Consider the following 22904-nt stretch of genomic DNA (forward strand, 5'->3'; position numbering starts at 1 on the left):
CACAATCTAATCTGTAAAGTGCAGTAAAATAAATGTTGAAAATAAAAGTGTTGATTATTTTTTCTGATTCCCAAGGCAGACTTAATTTTTTCTCCTTTATGTGATCAAAAGCCCCAATTATAGCAAGTCCGTAAGTTGTCTTGTGTTAGTTATCTTTATATGTCTCTCTCTTCACCCCATCCTATAAATTTATTATAGATGTTGTAGGGAAACAGTCATTTCTTATAGATCTTGGTCTCCCTGGACCCATCTATAGTCATGGTAGTCACTAAATAAAATTTGGTGCTTTTTCATCAGTTGCTTCTTCCTAATGCACAGCAAAAATACCTCTACCTCTCAAGGTAGAAGCAGCAACCACTAGAGTTTACCCTTAAGGACTGGAGTTCAGAAAGGTGTTTCCTCATTCACAGGTTAATGATACCTTGAACTCCCAATTGTGGTCAGGAACCCATACTTAGATATTAGAAAATTCATTTTGGGGAGAAATAATTTAAATTGTTTTCACTTTAAAACCATACTGTTTGTTATCTCCCACTACAACAGTGCCTGCTTCTTTTGGACTTTGACCTTCATTCTGCCGGCCTGTGGGTTTTCAGCTCTCTTGTCTTCACTCTCCTTCACATCCAGCTTAACTTCTCGTGGAACAACATTTCAATCACCTCTCTTAGTCTTCTTACTGCTCTTGCTCAGTAAAAGCTCAACTGCATCTAACGACACAACGTATTGTCCACTTGATACCCTAACCCTAGTAGGCATCAAGTTTTTACGTATGCAATTTCACTTAATTATCTCAATAACCCCAGGTGTTGGTACCACTTGATACCTCTTTTACAGATGAAAAGGCTGAGGCCTAGTGAGATTAATTTGCATGCCCACAGTTACAGATCTCGCAAATACATACCAGGATTATAACTTAGGTAGTCTGATTCTAGAGGTTTTGAACTTAGCTGTTTTGCTGTATTCCTTCTCACTAAATTCCATTTCTGACCATACCTGCACCTAGGTGGCTAACCATGCCTGGAGGAACTCATGGAGTCAGGAACATCAGTATCATTATAAATTCATAGGTACCATCTTGAACTGGGCCCTCCATACTGCCTGGGGTTCCTCCTCTTGTCTCTGTTCCCTAGTGACTCTTTTACACCTTCATCCCTCTCCTCAGATGTCAGATGACCCCTGGCTTAGTGGGCTCAGGCTGCCATAACAAAATGCCAGAGGGTGCATGACTTAAGCAACAGAAATGTATTTTTTCACTGTCTGGAGGCTGGAAAGTCCAAAATCAAGGTTCCAGCAGGGTCTGGTTTCTGGTGAAGGCTCCTGCTGGCTTGTATTCCAGCTACTTTGTCCTCATAAGGCCTCACTGAGCACACCTGGCCAGAAAAGCAAGGATGCTCTCTTGTATCTCTTCTTACAAGAACAATGATCCTATAAGATCAGGGCCCTACCCTTACAACCTCATTGAGCCTTAATTACTTCCTTAAGGGTGCCATCTCCAATATAGCCACAGTGTGGGTCAGGGCTTTGGTATACAAATTGGGGAGGGGGACAAGGAGGGATATTCAGTCCATCACAGCCACCTCTCACTTTCACTTCCTTCCCATTGTTACAACAGAGGATGGAAGCATTCTTCTACCTTCCAAAGGCCAATAATTTGACTCTAGATCCCTGCTCACTGCCTCCTCAAAAATGTCTTATAATCTCCTCTCTTCCCTTTATATATTTAATATCTGATTTCTTCACTCCCACTCACTCCTTCTGCCACTGTGTTCCAAATTTCACCTCCACAACACCAATGAAACTACTCACTGAATTCACCAAATGGCATCTTTATGAAGTCCAAGAGGCACTTTCTAGGCTTTATCTTTCTTACTTCTGTGCATTTGACATCTTGGCCATGATAATTTTTAAAAATTCTCTTCCTTTGGCTTTTGTGACACCCACACCCCTTATTTATATCTTGCCTTCCTGGTCTCTCACTCCTGGTTGACTTTGCTGGTTCCTCCTTCTCTACTTGATTATTACATTTTAGTTTTTCAAGCTCTAGGCTTTGTTCTGTTCCCATGCACATCTTAGGTGATCTTATGCATTTCCAAATCTCAGATACTATCTATGTACAAATAGTTTCCAAGTTTTTCTTTTTAGTCAGGGCCCCCCATCAAGAACTCCAGGCCCTTCTATCCAAGTATCTACTTCTTGCTGACACAAATGTCTAGCAGTCACTCTATGACAATGTGTATATAACTGAGTTCATTATCTTTTCCCAAAAGTGTCTTCCTCCTCCAATAATCTCTATCTCAGTAAAAGGAATCACCATCTACCTGTTGTTCAAGTCAGAAAAAATGGATGTCATCCCTGATTCCTTCTCCTCCTCCTTAAGTTTTACCCCCAAAACATCAAGTCCTAAAGATTCTATCTCCAAAATGTCCTGGGATCCATTTACTTGATCCTTTTTGACACCATCCCAGGCAGAGTTACCATAATCTGTTATACAGATTACAGCAGTTGTCTCCCTGGACTTTCTGAATCCCTTCTAACCTTCTAATTAGTTCTCTCCACTGTAGCCAGATTGAGATCTCTGAAATTAATTTTTGATTAAACCACTCTTCAGCTTGAGGCCATATTTCAGCATTCTTAATGAATGGGTCCCAGAGACCTTATAAGATCTTACCTTTGCTGGTCCTTTAATTCTCTGTCCATCTCTCCTAACCTTGTTCTTCAAATTCTAGTCATGCAGGCCTTTTAGCTACTATGTTCTTTCTCCATTTGGGACTTTGTATATGTTATGCCTTCTTTTTGGAAGGACACCCATTTTCTGTCTTCCACTTAACTTATTCCTGCTCATATTTCAGTATCTTCTTCAACGTCACTTCCTCCTCCTGATCCCCAGTTAGGTTGGTTCCCTGTTGATTGACACTCATCATACTTGTAATTATGAGGCAGTATAGAACAGTAGCAAGAATAAGGGCTCTAGAGCCAGACAACAGTTTTGGGTCTCTTCTTTCAGTAACTACTTGTGAAACCTTAGGCAAGATGCCAACTTTTCTATGTCTCAGCTTCCTCATCTATAATATGAGAATAAGAACTGTATTTAACACATGAGGTTGTACGGGGATTCAATAGTATATGTGAAGTGTATGTGTGATAGTATATGCAAAGTGTTCAGAACATTGCCTGGCACAGCATACCCATTCAAAAAAATGTTAACTGTTATTTTTGGTTCAATGTCTGTCATTACTGTCAAACTATTAACTCTGTGTCTATTACATTTTCACACTGTATCAGCACTTAGCACAATGTCCAGAATACAGTAAATAATAAATGTTTGATAAATGAATGAATATTAAAATTAGTGGGTGAAAAATAACCATGTGATAGTAAAAGAAATTTTGCCTTTTTGAAGTTTTGCTTTTGTTTTTGATGTTGTTTTAAGACCTCAGTCTTAATATAATAGAATGTTATATTAATTGCATTCCTTAGTTCATGTCTCACTGTCATCTTTGGCCTGAACAAACCCCATCTTTACTTTTATTTGTTAAAATATTCATTTGTTCATTTTTATGCCCATTTCTTGCTCCCATTTCCCCTCTCCTTTCATAGGAAACCATTCAGTTGTGTATGATATTATACCTTCTATGTCTATGTGTTCTTATAAAAATCTGTTGTTCCACATGCATATGTTTTAATATGCATAAATGGCATTGCATTGTTAATCTCTTTCTTACTCCACTTTTTCTCTGTACTGCTTTTGCTTTTGGAATTCTTTTTTGTTTTCAACAATAAGCCATAGCATTGTTTATTTCTTAAATTTTCTGCTCATCTTGAATATTATTTTTTTACATTGTCAAAATAACCTGTATAATTTGTTGCTAGACAGATACCCTAAAATTAAATTTCTATTTTACTGTTGCTATAAGCAGTAAGATAAAACCTTAAATAAAGATATAATGTTAAATACAAGAATATTCAAATGTACTATTAACTCTTTAATTTTTGATTAGACCACTCTTCAGCTGAGGCCATATTTTAGCATTCTTAATGAATGGGTCCCAGAGACCTTATAAGATCTTACCTTTGCTGGTCCTTGAATTCTCTGTCCATCTCTCCTAACCTTGTGCTAGTAAGTCTTTCTTTATACATTGACAAAACCATCTTAAGAATTGCCAGCTACATTATACAAATAAAATGCACAATAATTCTGTCTTTGAAAATTCTAGTATTCTCTTTCAAGGGAAAAAAACTGATGGAAATGAGTTTGATGAAGGCATTAGGGAATTCTAAGAAGGACAGCTAAATAATTATCATTAACTCAGTGCTTTAGCAGACTATGGTGGTCAGGTTTATATTAACAAATTGGAATATGTATTACTGATAATATCAGATTTTCTTTTAATATATTTGCTATTATAGTTCCTCCAAGTGTCATTGGTCCTAACCCTGAAAATCTCACTGTTGTGGTGAACAATTTCATCTCTTTGACCTGTGAGGTCTCTGGTTTTCCACCTCCGGATCTCAGCTGGCTCAAGAATGAACAGCCTATCAAGCTAAATACAAATGCTCTTATTGTGCCTGGTAAGGAATTTATTGCTCTTAACTACTGGGCAAAACTTTCCCACTTTTCTCAATACAAATGGCATCAACTTAACTCTCTTTCCAAACTTTTGTCTTGCTCCTTTTATTTGTTCACATTAAATGCCTCTCTTTATCTGTTTGGGGCCATTAGGATAAGATTGTATAGATTTATTTCAGTGGGAATGTACAGTAACAAGGTCTACTTTCAAGAAATTATGACATTTAGGAACAAACTTCTTAGTAATTCCTTGGGGGTGATAGACTAGCCAACAGTGCTTTCATTGGATAAAATCACTGGTTGTTTTTAATTAATCCTAAAGCTCCTTGAGGATAGATAAATAGACCAATAATCATTTCTACACGGTGGGAGATTTAAACCCAGAAAATACTTATTAACATATTTTGACTACAGTACAATTACTGTTTGCTCACTAGAACCTGTATCAAACAGTTCTACTGTCTACGTTTGGTTACCGGAGAGAAAAATTTTATGAACTTCTTCCTTTTAAGGAGGTAGAATTAATACTGAGATCAAAGGAAAAGGAAGGATCAAAGACACTCAATTTAATTCAGTTCTTTCATTTTGAATAGGAAATTTTACTGTAAGAGAAAGGATACATTTTGCTATTTATCTTATTGATAAAAAAGTTATTAAAACAACCTCTATGCCACTCTTCAATTTGCATTGTATTTGCCCACAGGTGGTCGAACTCTACAAATTATTCGGGCAAAGGTATCTGATGGTGGAGAATACACTTGTATAGCTATCAGCCAAGCTGGTGAAAGCAAGAAAAAAGTTTTCCTGACTGTTTATGGTTTGTCTTCACTCTCCTCATAAAATTCTTTCCTTTTTAAATTGGTATCTAATACTTTCTATCTGAGCATCTTAATGAAGAAAAAAAAAAATCCTTTTGTTCTTGTTTCTCTCCCTCAGTGCCCCCAAGCATTAAAGATCGTGGCAGTGAATCTCTTTCTGTAGTTAATGTAAGAGAGGGGACCTCAGTGTCATTGGAGTGTGAGTCAAATGCTGTCCCCCCTCCAGTCATCACCTGGTATAAGAATGGGCAGATGATAACAGAGTCTACTCACTTGGAGATTTTAGCAGATGGACAAATGCTGCACATCAAGAAAGCTGAGGTGCATCTTTTATTCTTGTTTGTGTGTCATGACTTGTTGGTGGGATGATGGAAGAAAGAATTGGTAGTTGCATATTCTCTTTACTACAGTGAGAAACGAGTTTTATTTAAAAACGGCATCATCAATGCTATTGACCTTATTTTTATTTTTTATATTAAAAAAAAGGCAGGATTGTAGAAGGCAATTAGAATGGGGCATTGGAGCATAAAGATGACTGATGATTTAATCTACACTGGAACAGTGTGATTGGTCATCTGTAACTTAATGGAGCACATACAATAGTATCTTTTTCTTTTAGGTATCTGACACAGGCCAGTATGTATGTAGAGCTATAAATGTAGCAGGACGGGATGATAAAAATTTCCACCTCAATGTATATGGTGAGCATCTGCCTCTAATACAACTCTTTTTCCCCCAGATATGCAAATGAAAAAGTGTCCTGGATTAGCTTAATGAGGACACATGATTTTCTTCTGTCTTTTCACAGTACTACCCGGTATCGAAGGGCCTGAAAATGAAGTGGTTGTTGAGACAATCAGCAATCCTGTGACCTTAACATGCGATGCCACTGGAATCCCACCTCCCACAATAGCATGGTTAAAAAACCACAAGCCCATAGGTAATATAGTTGTGCATTTTTCATTTTTGTTTTCTTTTGCTCTTAACTCACTAGATTAATAAACTAGCACATTTTTAGTATTATGCTTATAGCTGTGTTTAATCCAAAAAGCCTAATGGACTGAAATATAAACTTACAGAATAGACATGTAAGATGGTTATTCATTACATAGAGATTTTTCTTATTTCCTTTTTCAAAGAAAGCTCTCATTTAAAATGAAAGTACAAAGGACAAACTTTTAAGAAACATATTTATGACATAAAATAAGATGTATTAGGGCACCTGGGTGGCTCAGTTGATTGAGTGGCTGACCCTTGATTTAAGCTAAGGTCACGATCTCAGGGTCCTGAGATTGAGCCCCATGTGGGGCTCCCTGCTCAGCTCTCCCTCATCGTCTGCCACTCCCCCCACTCACCAGTGCATGCTCTCTCTCTCTCAGATAAATGAATCTTTAAAAAAATAATATATATTATGGTGAATTATAGAGATATTAAAAATAAAAGCTTTTTATGTTTTGTTTTGCTTTGTTTTCACCTCTAGAAAATTCTGACTCGCTTGAAGTACATATTTTGTCTGGAGGTAGCAAACTCCAAATTGCTCGGTCTCAGCATTCAGACAGTGGAAACTATACATGCATTGCATCAAATACAGAGGGAAAAGCACAGAAAAATTACATTCTTTCAATTCAAGGTAAGTGAGGTATGGGGTAGGCCTGGCTGGCTAATCCAGTAAAGCATGTATGACTCTTGATATCAGGGTCATGAGTTCAGCCCCACAATGGGCATAGAGTTTACTTAAAAAAAAATTATTTTATTTTATTTTTTATTATGTTCAGTTAACCAATATATAGTACATCATTAGTTTTTAATATAGTGTTCAATGATTCATTAGTTTTTTAAAACGCAACAAGGTATGTGGGGTACACTCTGACCTACCTTCAGTTCTTTATTATATACTATCTATAGTACAAAATAAAGCTACATCTAAAGAGATCATTTATAGGGGCACCTGGGTGGCTCAGTCAGTTAGGCATCTGCCTTCAACTCCAGTCATGATCCCAGGGTCCAGGGACCCAGCCCCGTGTCCCTGAGCAGGGAGCCTGCTTCTCTCTCTGCCCCTCTCCCCTGCTCTGCTCTCTCTCGCTATTACTGTCTCTCTCAAATGAATAAATAAAATCTTAGGGAAAAAAAGGAGATCATTTATAATTGATTCAAAATACCTTAGTTTCATATTTTTTGGATATTTTATTTTTTCCAGTTTTGTTGAGATACAAACACTGTCTAAGCTTAAGGTATACAGCCTAATGATGTGACTTACAAAATACCTTTAGATTCACAAAAAATATTGTCAATTTCCTGTCCTACATTTATCAGTAGATTTGTATTTTCGTGAAAATGGTCATAACTGTGGAAAAAAGAATAATAGAAATTTCATAATCTATTTTTTCATGTCTACTGAAATTACTTTTAATAGTATTTATTCTATTGAATTATTTATTTTAATCTGGTATAACTTATTTTGAGCTAAGCCTATAGATCTCTTCATGTTTATGTAGGTAAGTAAGATTTAACTCATGAAGAGATTGTAGTGTGTTCTAACTACAAGTCAGGGATTGGGTAAATTTCAAGTAAGCATGAATCTTATACTATTTTGGGGTAAGAGTAAGGAGCATTAGTTCATCCAACACTTAATTAACTTAATTAACACCTACTATGTTCCAGCATTATATTGAGCACTGGAGGGAGAACTTGCATACTTTTGATTTTCAGTAAAACTCTGATTATTACTTTTCTCCTAATGTTTAAATTGAAATGGAAGTCTAACTTGAAACTAAGTTGAATGCTAGTTTTTTTCTCGTTAAGTTTTTTGCTAGTTTTTTCCTGTTATTACAGGTACTATGAAAAGAATTTCTCATATATTATAGAAGTAACTGTGAATATTTATTATCTCCCTGTTGTACTCTGCTAAAGTTAAATTCAAAAATATTAATTTTTTTAGTTTTATCGAGATGTAATTGACATATAACATTGTATAAGTTTAAGGTGCATAATGTAATGATTTGATAAATGCATGTATTGCAAAATAAGATTAAAATCCATCACCTAAAAATTAAAATTAAAGAAAAATTGAAATAAATTTGAGTATTGGTGTTTTCTCTGATTAGTGATACTTTGAGATTTCAAAAGCAAAAAAGGAAAAAATAACTATTCAGAGATTCAGCATCAGAAATTATGTTTAATTTTGTTTAATGCATTAATAAAATAATAAGTACTAGTCATGGAGAATGTGGTATGACCAAACATCTTACATGACTGTATATTTTATCATGTCTCAGGACTAGAGAGATGTGTATAGGGCCTAGTCCAGTACTTGTCCTATATTAGATACTTATTACAGCATGGCTCATTAAAACTCTCATTGATTTGACTAATTTAGTAACTCTAAATTCTACAGATTTGGTACAGTTATTATTGTCTTCTGGACAACTAAAATGAGATTTGGAGAGGCTATAAAGTGATGTGCTGGTAAATATTTAACAACTGACTCTGCAGACAAAAAGGTCCTGATTTGTAGCCAATCATTTGCCAGTTTCTATGGTGTAAATATCCCCACTGTGGCCCACTTCAAGTTCCCAACATGATGTCAGTGAACAAGAGGAGTAGGGAAGATGTGTAAAATTTGCTTTTGTGAGCTGGTGTGAGCTACCTCCAGCACACTACCATAATTATTTATAAGAGGAATTCAAATGTGTTTCTGCTTGAAACGATTGTCAATATTTTTATAATACATTACCTCTCAATCATATAATTAAAGTGAAAAGCAAAGATGGCCAGAAAGAGTATAGAAATGATTGGATTTTGAAATGTACAACAAGCCTATCCATTGTTTAGAATAATTTTTATTTTATGATGTTATATTAATCACCATACATTATATCATTAGTTTTTGATGTAGTGTTCCATGATTCATTGTTTGCCTATAACACCCAGTGCTCCATTCAGTATGATTTTTAAATTGCATTATGAAGAGAGAAACAACCAACTTAGATACTTTTCTCAGACATTGATGGCAAGCTTTTGTAAAACGTTCTCCTGAACTATACTAATTCTGAACTATATTGAGGATTTAATCTAAAAGTGATTCATTTGTCCAGGAAGGACACCCATGAGGTAGATTTGTCACTAGCCCATATGACTAAATAATTGTATCAACTTAGAAATATATAACAAGAATATTGAAACGATTCCTTGACCTATTCCTCATTTAGAAGTAATTTATGAGGACAATAATAGTTGGATCTTGAACCACAATCTAGGAAAAACATGAAAAAAATGGCATATTGTTCTATGATTCTGTTGTATTTGTTAGAATTTATAACCTTGTGCCTTGTTAATGAAAATTTTTATCATTTCCCCAAAGTTCCTCCAAGTATTGCTGGTGCTGAAATTCCAAGTGGAGTCAACATTCTTCAGGGGCAAAACATTGAGCTGGCCTGCAATGCAAATGGTATTCCCACCCCACTTATTCAGTGGCTTAAAGATGGAAAGCCCATAAATAACAGTGAAACAGAAAGAATCCGGTATGTTTTAAAAGAATCTTTGCATCATTAATTATAAGGTATTCTACAATGCTTTATGTTTCAAATTTCACATGAATAATACCAAATTCAGTCTTAATGGGAACTTGGCTATCATTTTGTATTCAGAAAGAAAAAAGATAACATTTTAAAGAGCTGGACACAGAAATTCTCCTTAGACAATTGCTCAAAAGTGTGTGTGTGTGTGTGTGTGTGTGTGTGCTGCATGCATGTGTGTAAGTTTTCCGTATCCATCAACATCAATGAGTGAAGGAGTGCTTGGCTCATTTTGAAAAAAGAGACAATATCATCGTAACCTCGTTCATTCCTTGTAGTGATTTGTCCAAATCCCATTTTCTGCTGATACTTGTTACCCATACAACAAATTACATAGAGATGAATAACAATATGGTAAGGGCTTCCTGTTACTTTCAACAATAAATGCCTTTAGAAGAACAGTCCAGAATTCTACTCTCTGCTAGATTACTTCATCACAAAGCCCCATTGTATACACATATCAGAGTAATTATATTATTTGAAGAACCATACATGCATATGTAGGCATTAATTAAATGTATTACAAGCTTTATCATTTTAAACCAATATTTTAAATTTAGGGTTTGGACTGTTTTCTAGTCAATGAATTGAATATACATAATTTAAAGAAAGATAAGTAAATGTTATTTTCTTTGAAGTCATTTTATATTAAAATTTAGATATTTGTTCCCATTAGAAGATTGGGTAAATTGCCAAATAATATTTTAGAGATGTTTTAAGTTTTATTTCTTTGGTGTGCACATATTTCAATAGTTAACAAATATTTAATTATTTTTATTAAATCAGATGGTATCAACCATATTGCAAGCCAAGTACTAGATAGGTGGTGGGACCTAAAGATCTTATAGGATAATACTGATACCCAGGAATTTATGATCTGTCATTCCTCTCTTACAATAAGGTCCCAAATGCACTTTTTTTTAAATTTTTTATTGTTATGTTAATCACCATATATTACATCATTTGTTTTGGTGTAGTGTTCCATGATTCGTTGTTTGTTCATAACACCCAGTGCTCCATGCAGAATGTGCCCTCTTTAATACCCATCACCAGGCTAACCCATCCCCCTACCCTCCTCCCCTCTAGAACCCTCAGTTTGTTTTTCAGAGTCCATCATCTCTCCTGGTTCGTCTCTCCCTCTGACTTACTCCCCTTCATTCTTCCTCTCCTGCTATCTTCTTCTTTTTCTTTTTTCTTAAAATATGTTGCGTTATTTGTTTTAGAAGTATAGATCTGTGATTCAACAGTCTTACACAATTCGCAGCGCTCACCGTAGCACATACCCTCCCCAACGTCTATCACCCAGCCACCCCATCCTTCCCACCCCCGACCACTCCAGCAACCCTCAGTTTGTTCCTGAGATTAAGAATTCCTCATATCAGTGAGGTCATATGATACATGTCTTTCTCTGATTGACTTATTTCACTAAGCATAACACCCTCCAGTTCCATCCACGTCGTTGCAAATGGCAAGATCTCATTCCTTTTGATGGCTGCATAATATTCCATTGTGTATATATACCACATCTTCTTTATCCATTCATCTGTCGATGGACATCTTGGCTCTTTCCACAGTTTGGCTATTGTGGACATTGCTGCTATAAACATTGGGGTGCACGTACCCCTTCGGGTCCCTACATTTGTATCTTTGGGGTAAATACCCAGTAGTGCAATTGCTGGATCAAATGGTAGCTCTAATTTCAACTGTTTGAGGAACTTCCATACTGTTTTCCAGAGGGGTTGCACCAGCTCCAAATGCACTTTTTCTATATCTCACTTACTGATTATTTGTTCACATCCCCGCAATATGTATAGGTTTGCAAATGGAACAATTTGCCAATCAACTTACTACTTTCCTTTGGTTATGGCAACCTCCTTTTTTGTTTATTCATATTATTAAACCCATGGAATTTTAAAATTCATATTTTGAAAATGAAAAAATATCATAGATTCATAATAATGTAATTTTCTTTTTTTGTAATTTTCAATAATCATATTTAATAACATCATATGGTAGAAATGGAGTGTTTACTTTTGACATTGGAAGATTCTAATAAAATCACTGTTGTAGGAATAACTATAGAAAGCCATTTAATCTCTTTCTAAAACAGGAAATTTGTTTGATAATTAATGGCTTGTGAAGGGAATCAGTAATGCAATAATATTAACTTAAATATCTTTGATCATCTAACCGTACAGTTATTTACTATTATGTAATTCAAGGGTAAAACTCTAGCAATTTGTGGAAAAATTTTTGCAAAATATACATATACATAATACTGAGTTGTTGTCACAGTTTAAATAAGTTATCCTATTCTCATTAAAAATATTACTAAGTCATTTATAGTTAGTTTTCAGTATATCATTTCTTTTAGTTTCTTATTATAACATTCTTCAGATTTCATACCAGAATTTTTGATAATTTTCATTTAATCCAAACCTTATTTTAGTAACTAAGGAAAAAGTATTCTAACTCTGAGGAAAACACGTCTTTGATTTGGATAGAGAAGTTCCCAACCTGATTTCATTCAGTTCCCATTTTTCTCATAAGGAAGTGGTGGATGGAAGACATGAATTTTATCTGGTTCTGTAGAATTTTAGTTGATTGCATGAAATCCCCATCAGTTTTACTAGCTCTGACTTTCATAGACTTCCATGTACTTCGTGAAAAAGATATGAACCATTATATATCTAAGATGAAGATGCATTTTATGGTGGTATTTCTTTAAAGAACACAATAACCCAGAGTGAGTTTTCCAGCTCTTAGCTTCACATGAATCATCTCAGTGCCTTTACCGTGATATTTCCTTATAGGGTGACTGCAGATGGCAGTACATTAAACATTTATGGAGCTCTCCCATCTGACGTGGGGAAATACACATGTGTCGCTTCTAACCCTGCTGGAGAAGAAGACCGAATTTTTAACTTGAATGTCTATGGTAAATATGAAATTTCACTCTCTTTTGACTCTGCTACCTTCGGAATCTATCAGTAGAAATGAAGGTCCAGCAGTAGGTGCCTGAAGCATCTAGTTTTAAAATCTGATCATTGCCGTTTCCTTTTGGGATAAAAAGCAGCAGCATGGGCAATTGTAGTTGAACTGATTTGAACTAGTAATGCACACCCCACCCTTTCTCTCTCTCTCTCATTTTCCGCATGACATAGTTCCACCTGCAATTAGGGGTAATAAAGAAGAAGCAGAGAAACTAATGACTTTGGTGGATACTTCAATAAATATTGAATGCAGAGCCACAGGGACACCCCCACCACAGATAAACTGGCTAAAGAATGGACTTCCTCTGCCTCTCTCCTCCCATATCCGGTTGCTATCAGGAGGGCAGGTTATCAGGTCAGCTTTTATTATGTGTAATTTGCTAGACGGGTAAAGTCACTACGATGGTAGGCTTTAACTTTATCTAAATGGTGTTTAAGAAATTTTTTTCCTAAATTTTTACTATTGTTTGTTTATTTTTCCCTTTCAGTATCTTTTTAGAAGAGGGAGGATAAACAACTATAAAATTAAAATGTTTTTATTCTTATTTAAATGCTCATGTTTTAGTAAATTTGTATAAAATAGCTCTTTCGTAGACAGACGTTATCTATCGCATATGTATTTCCAAGAACTGCTATTGTAGAGAAAACTTTCTGTGGCAAAATAATAGAAAGATGTGTACTACAATCTTGTGATTTTCATGTTAGCATTGTTCTTTCTTAATGTATATTAGAAAAATATTCACTCTTAAATTATGTTATATTTTTAATGGCTTACTGTCAGTGCCTAATCAACTTTGTGGAACAAATTGCATTTGAGGCATCTGTATTTTGTGGTGGATCGTTATAAGCTTCCTAACTAACATTTCCCAACATTAGTCATAATCTGTGTATAAATCAGAAATATTTTCTCTGTGTACATTGAATGGGATTAAATTATGAATTATTGGGTCAAATTGTTTTTCAGGATTGTGAGAGCTCAGGTGTCTGATGTTGCTGTGTACACGTGTGTGGCTTCCAACAGAGCTGGGGTGGATAATAAACATTATAGTCTTCGAGTTCTTGGTATGTCTCAGAGATGACCCTAGTACTTTACAATATTAAGCAACAGGCTTATATTTAGATATTGACATGTCAGAAAGAATTGGTAAAATAGGATCTTGCTAACTAGGAAAGAATGTGTTTTCTCCCAAGGGGTCCATATGTATTGGAACATAATGTATTTGACATAACTGTCAAATTACTCTTCTAGGGGCACCTGGGTGGCTCGGTCGGTTAAGTGTCTGCCTTCAGCTCAGATCATGATCCCATGGGATCGAGCCCCACATCGGGCTCCCTGCTCGGCAGGAAGCCTGCTTCTCCCCCTTCCACTCCCCCTGCTTGTGTTCCCTCTCTCGCTGTGTCTCTCTCTGTCAGATAAATAAATAAAATCTTTAAAAAAAAAAAATACTCTTCTAATCTGGGATTTTGCCTTAAGTCAAATCTAAATTTTTAAAAATAGCATTTCAATCCAAACACAAGGACCCATCTTTTCATACAAAGAGAAAGTTCAGACTGTTTTCTAATAATATTAGTGGCTCATTTTGAGTATTTAAAATATGAATGAGTATGTGCAGATATATGTCTTCGTGAGTGTGTGTGTGTGTGTGTATGTGTGTGTGTGTGTGTGTGTGTAGACAGAGAGAGAACTGCAAATATTCCATTTCTGAAATACTAAGGTTTACTGGTCCAAATTTCTAAATCCCCAAGAACATCTCAGAACAGTTAAGTAACTATTTACTATAGCCTACAAATTAATTTTGTTGGATTATATAAAATTTACTCTAGAAACTGGTATTATTTTATTTATTCCCATACAGCAGTTCAAAATATACTTCTGAAACTATAATATACATCGTAACAAGTTAAAGAGACAAACCTAAGATGTTAAAAAATGGCCAAAACTTAAAGCACATTTAAATTTTGTGTGTTCTACAAGAAAACAATCCTGAAGTTTCATTGCTAATATCTTGGAAGGTTAACAATTAGCCTAATACCTGTTTTTATAATAGCATTATTTATATGCTCTCTTAAATTCTATATTTTAATAGATCATAGAAACACTACAGAACTAACTGAACCATTAAAAAAAAATTTTATCTAAGTTGGTCTCAAATTATAATAGATGTGTAAATTTTACCTGTTTTGTTTTCTGTATAGTGCCACCAAATCTGGACAATCCAATGGGAACAGAGGAGATCACAATAGTCAAGGGTAGTTCTACCTCCATGACATGCTTTACAGATGGAACCCCAACCCCCAGGATGTCCTGGCTTAGAGATGGCCAGCCTCTGGGTCCTAATACCCGTCTAACAGTAAGCACTCAAGGAATGGTTCTTCAGCTCAACAAAGCAGAGACTGAAGATTCGGGAAGGTACATCTGCATTGCCTCAAATGAAGCTGGAGAAGTCAGCAAACACTTTATCCTGAAGGTCCTGGGTACGTAAACATTCAATATTTGGGAAATAAGTGACAATACAGATTTAGTAAGTAAGTGTAATTCTTAGAATCACTTGCTATCGGGACAAAACTTGTGAAAACTTCATTGTATTTCATATTTCTGTTTTGTAATTTACCTAGGTTTACTCTTACCTGAAGAATGTTAAATTTAAATTATTTTGTTTCTTATTTGTCTAAAAGATGAAAACTCCTACTTATAAAACATTATTCATTAACAAAATCATACAACCATTTGATAAGTAGATTTTTAAGCTTTTTCAAGAATTAAAGCTATTGATAAGTACTAATTTAATAAAAAAGCATGATATTTGTACTATTTTATGTTATTTCAAACAATCTTTTCAAATGATCCAATCTCTAGATTGTAGTTATAATAGTAATTTCAAATAGTCTAGTTCCATTTACTATTGTGTACATTAAAGCAAATATTTGAAATGTGTATTACAATGTCCTATATGCAGACAAATAATATAAAGAGAAAACACATCTTTTACTTGAAGTAAAAAATTTTGACTTTGGGAGAGAAATGAAGATGAATGAGATTAACTATTTCCATAATTATTTTGGGGGAGTTTTGTTTGTTTTTTCACTACAACGTAAGTAAAACCTCAGGCTCTTCCAGAACAAAATATACCTCACAAGGAACAATTAAGAATAATTTTGGCCAAAAAAAAAAAGAATAATTTTGGCATGAGGTTAGCATGTTTTCAGAATGCTCTGTAATCTTCCTCATAGTACCTATACCAATTTAATCATTTATGTAACTTTAAAAGTCTGCTTCATTCTTAGCTAAGCTCTGTGATAGGCAGTACCCATCTTACCTATTGATGTATTCCCAGGATTTAGCATGGCATTTGACACATGATATTTACCCATTGGATTAAATTGAATGGAATTAGAATTTGCTAGCTGGATTAAAGGGAGTTTTAACTGTAGAGTGAGATAGAATGCTATCTAAATAAACAAAGAAGAGACTGTGGTATAGATGAGTGTTCCTTAGAATGAAGGGTGGTAGTGGAGGAGGTACTCCAGGGTAGTTAGAGACAAAAGACAGAAGAAAGTGTGTGTTGATAAGGAAGGCTGGAATAATAAATTCCTGTACACCAATTCACAGAGTCTCAGGAATAACAGGAGATGACACAAATGTGCTCTTGTACATTATTCACATATTAAGTATTAACTATTGGCTATACATTATGGGCCAGGCATGTTTCCAGTCATCATGTAACAAATAATTCCTGTACACCTACAATGTATGTGACATATGGCTTGGTCCAACATGTGGCAGTGGGAAAGGGAGAAAGCATGCTCCTCTAGGAATTCAAGAACCCAGCAGCAGAATCACAGCCCAGAGCATTTCTGGATGTAGAAAAGTGAGCCAGAAAATAACAACGATATTGTTAGTGTCATGTACAAAGAACAGCCTTCCTAGCTACAGGGTTTATAAGGATAATTTTTTCTTAAAACAGATTTGAAAACTGGCTCAGCAGAAAGATGAGAAGATTCAGCATTTCAGCATCTGTTGAAAGCTAATTCCGTTAAAACCTGAAAAAGTCTTCACTTGGATCAATGCTACATTCCAAATGTGAAAGTAACCATCCTAACCTGGGGAACTGCTATTCTTAGCAGTTGGTCAGTGATCATGCATTGTCTGGTCACCCCCAGCATCACTAGATGCAACAACAGAGCAGGAAAAAGAGGAAAGGTGAAGAGTTGCCCCTCTAGGGACTTTCTTAAAAGCCATACAGAACCACTTCCATTTACATCTCATTGATCAGAATCTTCACATACCACTCCATCTACCATCTACGGCAGAGGCTAGGAAATGGAGTTTTTAGCACACTGACAGCCCCAACAAAATTGGGGTCTGTTAATGTGAAAGAAACAAATAGATAATACTGGTTGGGTACCTAAAGGCAGGAAATAAGTGATGTTAGTCCAAGTAAATAGTATTGTAGCTCAGATTAGTAATGGAGGTGAGAGGAAAAAATGTATTTAGAAATAATTGCAGGTAGAAGTGTTAGGACTTACTTGAGGATTTGGATATAGGAAAGTGATGAAGAAGATACCAAGGATGACTCCGAGTATCTGGTTTATATGACTGGATGATTGGTAAATCCATCTCATAAATGCAGAAAATGATGGAAAAGACCAGGTTTTGAGGAATAAGGTTCTGTCTGAGTACATGTTTAATTGAAGTAGTGTCCAAATATTCCACTGGAGATGTTTATCTGATAACTGGATTTGTGGCTCTTAAGCTCAGAAGAGAGATATAAGTTAAAAACATAAGTTCTGGAGTCATCAGAGTATGTATACCTCCTACTCTGTCCAAAGTATAAGACATATGGGCAAAACACAGAATAAAATAGTTCATAGTCACTTAACATCTATCTGTAAGATCTGATGACTAGGGGTTTGAATCAGGGGGGAATATGCTGTTTCTATTATTGTTGATGTTGTTTTAAATCTAGTGACTATAAGCTTTGAAGATAAAGGCCATGCCTAATTAATCTTTGTATCCACAGTGACTGAAGCATAGTAAATAACTAATAAATGAAAGGAATAAAGAATTGACTGTAGTCAAATAGAGAATCAGATAAGTGCTTTTGAGTAATATAAATAACATGCTTTGGAAATTTAAAGGGAGAGAAATTTTATTGTTGGTGTTAGAATCAAGAAAGGATTTATGGTTTTTACAAATGAATTTAATTACATTAATGTGACCCTGATAGTATTTGAACATGCTCAGTTAGTGGATGGGACTATTGGAGGATGTAACAGTAGAAGGAATAGCATTAGTAAAGTCACAGAGCAAGAAAAGACTGGATTTGTTGAGAGAAAAAAGTAGTCAAATTTGAAGCCTAGGTTACATTTAAGTATATTAAAAGTACATAATTTTATAAAGATAAAGACCTATTGCAGAAGCTTTGGAAGCCATGATGAAGTGTTTTTATTTAATTCAGTAAACAACACGGAAACACTGAAATCCTTAAGCATTCTGAAATCTTGGATCATTCTAAAATTCACTTAAGAAAATGGATTTTGACAGCAATACATAAGATGAATGAAAGTAAAAAAAGAAGTCATGTGGGTCAGTGGTTAAGAAACTCTTGACTTCTTAATTGTAGTCTGAAAAGGTATATAGATTTAATATATTGTCTTTCTCCACAAAGGAAAACAAGGACCATGGGTGGATTTTTTTTTTTTTTTTTTTAGTAAACAGGTTTTAATAATAATACCAACAGCTGTAGTAGACATTGTAGTAGCAATAATTTTTTAAAAACCTTTAATTATAAAATAAAACATACTCAGAAACACAAAAGAAATGTGTAGTTTATAGATTATCTCATTGGACGCTCACAATGATCCTACTAGTTAAATAATAGTGCTATTCTTATTTTAGAGGTTTGCCCAAATCCACTAAGCTAATAATTATTGGAGCCAGGATTCAAACTCAGGCTCTTTGACTCCAGATGCTCTTCTGTGAACCTCTGTTCTAAACTATGTGCCTGATTAAAAAAAAAAAAAAAAGTCTAATCCTTGGAGCTGTCCAACAGCTATTTTGGCTGCCTTGTGAAATAGTAAGCCGGAAACATTCATAAAAAACTTGAATGATCATTCTATGTAAAGACTGCTTTAAAGGGATTCCTAAACTTGAGAATAGTTGGACTAAGGAACCTTAATGTTTCTTCCAAGTGTTTAGATTTTTAACATCCTCTTGAGAAAGGTAATTTAGAAATATAAATAACAAAAAAGGAAATTATTTCTGCCCAGACATAACAAATGTGTTCTATGCAGAAATAGTCTCCAAATGTAACTATTTTTTTCTTCTGCTTAGTCATTGTTTCCTCTTAAAGTTCTGTAGGGAAAAGATGAGAGCAGAATTCCACTGCATTTGCCTGTTACTTTTGTAGAAACAATAGCTATTTAGAAGGTACGAAAACACACTACTCTGTGGAAGTACCTCTCTTTAAAAAATGGTATGAGGTGAGTTTCGTTTTTATGGTTCTCCAGTCTTCTCAGTTAGGTGAGATTGCTCTATGTATCTGAATCCCAGTTGCTGAGCTGTCTTGACTTGGACAGGCTTGCCATTTACTTCATGATCTCTGATAGACATGAGCCATCCCTTTTAAAATAGTGCCAGTGACAAATGGTAATAACATGTAGGAATTATCATTTTGGTATTTAACCAATTTGTAGTATATGAACATAAATTTGAGATGAATTTCCTTTTAAAGTTTTTCTAATCAGCAATATTTTATCAAACAGCAAGTTTATTTTGTTGTTCTTTTTAATTCCCTTTAAATAGAACCACCTCATATCAATGGATCAGAAGAACCTGTAGAAATATCAGTGATTGTTAATAATCCGCTTGAACTTACCTGCTTTGCTTCTGGAATCCCAACTCCTAAAATTACCTGGATGAAGGATGGACGGCCCCTCCCACAGACAGGTCAGGTACAAACTCTTGGAGGTGGAGAGATCCTTCGAATATCTAGTGCTCAGGTAAGTGTCAAAGTCAAAAAAGTTATTTTATCCTGGACTGTACTTCTCACTTGCTAATATAGGCAAAATGGAGAAATTATTGTTTTTGCATCCAAATGGATCACAGATTCCTCTCAGTAACCAAATGGATCACAGATCCCTTCTCAGTAACCTCTCAGTAACTTTCACAAAGGTAGATTGGTTCTATGGTATGCATGCTTGGGTAGACACAGGGTAACATGACTAAAAAAGAGCAGTAGAAGTATCATATTAAACTTGGAAGAAAGCAAGATACTTTAATTTTTCATGTTTGTTCACAGTGCTGTAAGTGAGTATTACACAGAGCTCTTAACTTGTGCCATGTAGCCCTTTACAGATCTGGCAAAAAGTAGTTCAACATATATACATATGAGGCCTCAAAGAGCAATTTTGGTCTCCCAGATGAACTAGCAGACATAAAAATCTGAAGAGACACAATTTTTCAAACAACCAATTCAGTAAAATTGTTCTTTTAGTTTGTGTTTAAGGAAATTCATCAGAAACATAAATATATTAAAGAGAAGTATGTCTGGGATGCCTTACCATAACAGTCTTCTGTTTTACTAACAAAGACAAACCTTATATTACAGATATTCTCTATCTGTGCCCTAATACCCCCGTCCATAACATTGGGATAAAAATAGTAATGATACCTAACTCCTACACTTGAGGATTTAAAAGATCACCTAACATGCTTAGCCTAGTGCCACAGGCATGTAGTAATGTTAAATAGAGTTAGAATTGTTTTTCCTGATGCTATTGTTGTGATAATCATCATCCCTTTAAACGTGGAATAACAAATTATTTAATTATATTCTGCGTACATTTTTACTGAGGAAAGAGGAAGGAAAGGGAGCTGGAGAAAGAGAGCAAAGGGCTACGAATTGTCTACTGTGTCAGTCCTGAGTTCAGCTCTGGGCTCAATCACACCGGTGACTATCGTAACAACTCTGTGAGCCAGTCTTTATCTCCATTCTACACCACCAGAAACAGGCACAAAGAGATCAAGTACTTGCCTGCCAAGTACTCAACACTGTTCAGTGATAGAGCTGGGTCTCAATCCTATATCCGCTTCAAAAGCCTACCCAGTGGAACTCAGCACATTCCTTGTTTCTAATATCAAGGAAAACACGCCTTCCATCCCCCTCTTTTCTCTCCATCAAACATTGCAATAACTCAGAGAAAACTCGAGTTAAACTTTCAAACCACTTACTGAATGAAAATCCTTGAATGATATAATTTCAACAGATAAAAAAGGAGCCAAAAGAATTTTGTAACATAAGGAGACAGGGAACTGTGTGGAATAAAATTATAAATACAAAGGAATAATGATAAAGCTTATAAGGAAGATTAAGGCCACATCACAGTAGGTCATAAATGGAAACATTATAGAGTTTGGTTTAACAAAAGGAGACAGAGGTCCCACTGAGTATTAGTTGGGACCCACATGAGCTAGCTATTGTGGAGAATACAAACATAATACATAAAACCTGTCTCAGCCTTCAAGAAGTTTCCAGTTGTCTAGGGGATATAAAACTACACACATGATAAAATTAGGAAAAGAAACAATAAGAAAACCATTCAAGATATTTTAGAAGTAGAAAATTAAATATTATCAACTCTTAAGACTGATCTTGGTTCCTCTGCTCCTCTGTGTTTTCAGAGCATTTTGTACATTATACATTATATTTCAGCTATCACATTATATTTCACTTATCTGAATTTTGTCTTTTCGTGTATGTATCTGTAACACAGTTATGCCTGGTACATATTGGAAGCTTTGCAAATTCCAAATTGTGTGGTAAAGACAGGAGTTTCCTAAAATATCTTCCATCAAACACTAGTTCTGTGAATTATTCCAATGGAGGAAATTCTGAGACCAAATAGAATTGGAAAACTTTATATACTATACCTTCCTCTCCTTTGTGAGCCATAGTGCATGTCAACAATCCTGAAAAATACTACTCTAGAGAAATATGATTAACTGTCACGTTTCTGACACCCTATAAACAGAACACAGTTTAGAAAATATAGCTACAAATGATGACTGTAGGCATCCAGAAGGGCACAAACTGTCAGGAAATATTTATTGGAGGAGGTAAGATTTAGGAGTAGACATGAGTGATGGTTCAAGTTTGGGTAAGTCAAAACAAGTGGAGAGGGCACTATTAATTGGGAATAAAGTGAGTTGATAGAGAAAAGTTGAGTTTTAAACGACTTTCAACATATGATGGGAAATGCGAAGTTATTCTCTAGGCCTCGGTACGTCATTTTAAATTCTTAATTGAAGGACTGTGTGAGTGCTGTTCTTCTTAAAGTTGTATTTAAGTATTTTTGCAAACAGACTAGTCTTAAATTTTTTTCGAAGGAGTTTCTGCGGCCTACCAAAAAGTTTTTCCATAACCTATACAGTCAGTTTTGAATGCAAGAATTTAAAAATTCACAATATTCTAGGAATGTTCAAGTAGTAAAATAAATGAAAACAGGATTTTTCTGCTTTTCCAAAATACATTTTTCACAGAAATAAGATAGTCTGTTTTACAGAGTGTATTTTATGCGTACGTAAGCATGGGCTGTGTCTACACAATGTCAAACATATGAAGGAAGACTAACACTTCCAGTGGAAACTATGCACGGGGTTTTTAAAGAAATGTTTCTGGTTTTAGTCAGATAATAGTAGATTATGTTGTCAGTCTGACACTGTTTGCAGCCAGATTATATAATATAGCTCTTTTGTTTCACCATGTTTACCAAAGGTACATTCAAAATGTGGAATTAATGTACTTTATTTAAAGAACCTGATACCTTATTTGTTTACCTAATAAACTGTATTGCATTTTCTTCAGGAAGATGCCAATTGAACTTTTAAATCTACCATTTAAGTCCATAAATATTTGTTCAATAAATATTGTGTGTCTCGTCTGTGACCTCT

The 22904-nt window shown here is 35.0% G+C and overlaps 1 protein-coding gene across 1 annotated transcript in view; it reads left to right on the forward strand.

The window, feature by feature from the left end:
- The window catches only part of HMCN1 (hemicentin 1), a 471707-nt gene that overhangs the window by 370120 nt on the left and 78683 nt on the right, over window positions 1-22904 (forward strand). Inside the window, exons 58-69 of the mRNA XM_027611279.2 lie at window positions 4408-4569; window positions 5271-5384; window positions 5504-5706; window positions 6005-6086; window positions 6194-6325; window positions 6866-7015; window positions 9746-9905; window positions 12773-12897; window positions 13124-13307; window positions 13917-14014; window positions 15149-15427; window positions 19758-19954. Of these exons, the coding sequence (XP_027467080.1) occupies window positions 4408-4569; window positions 5271-5384; window positions 5504-5706; window positions 6005-6086; window positions 6194-6325; window positions 6866-7015; window positions 9746-9905; window positions 12773-12897; window positions 13124-13307; window positions 13917-14014; window positions 15149-15427; window positions 19758-19954 (1886 nt within the window). The remainder of the gene's footprint in view (window positions 1-4407; window positions 4570-5270; window positions 5385-5503; window positions 5707-6004; window positions 6087-6193; window positions 6326-6865; window positions 7016-9745; window positions 9906-12772; window positions 12898-13123; window positions 13308-13916; window positions 14015-15148; window positions 15428-19757; window positions 19955-22904) is intronic.

Source organism: Zalophus californianus, chromosome 10, assembly GCF_009762305.2.
Source record: "Zalophus californianus isolate mZalCal1 chromosome 10, mZalCal1.pri.v2, whole genome shotgun sequence".
Taxonomy (NCBI): domain Eukaryota; kingdom Metazoa; phylum Chordata; class Mammalia; order Carnivora; family Otariidae; genus Zalophus; species Zalophus californianus.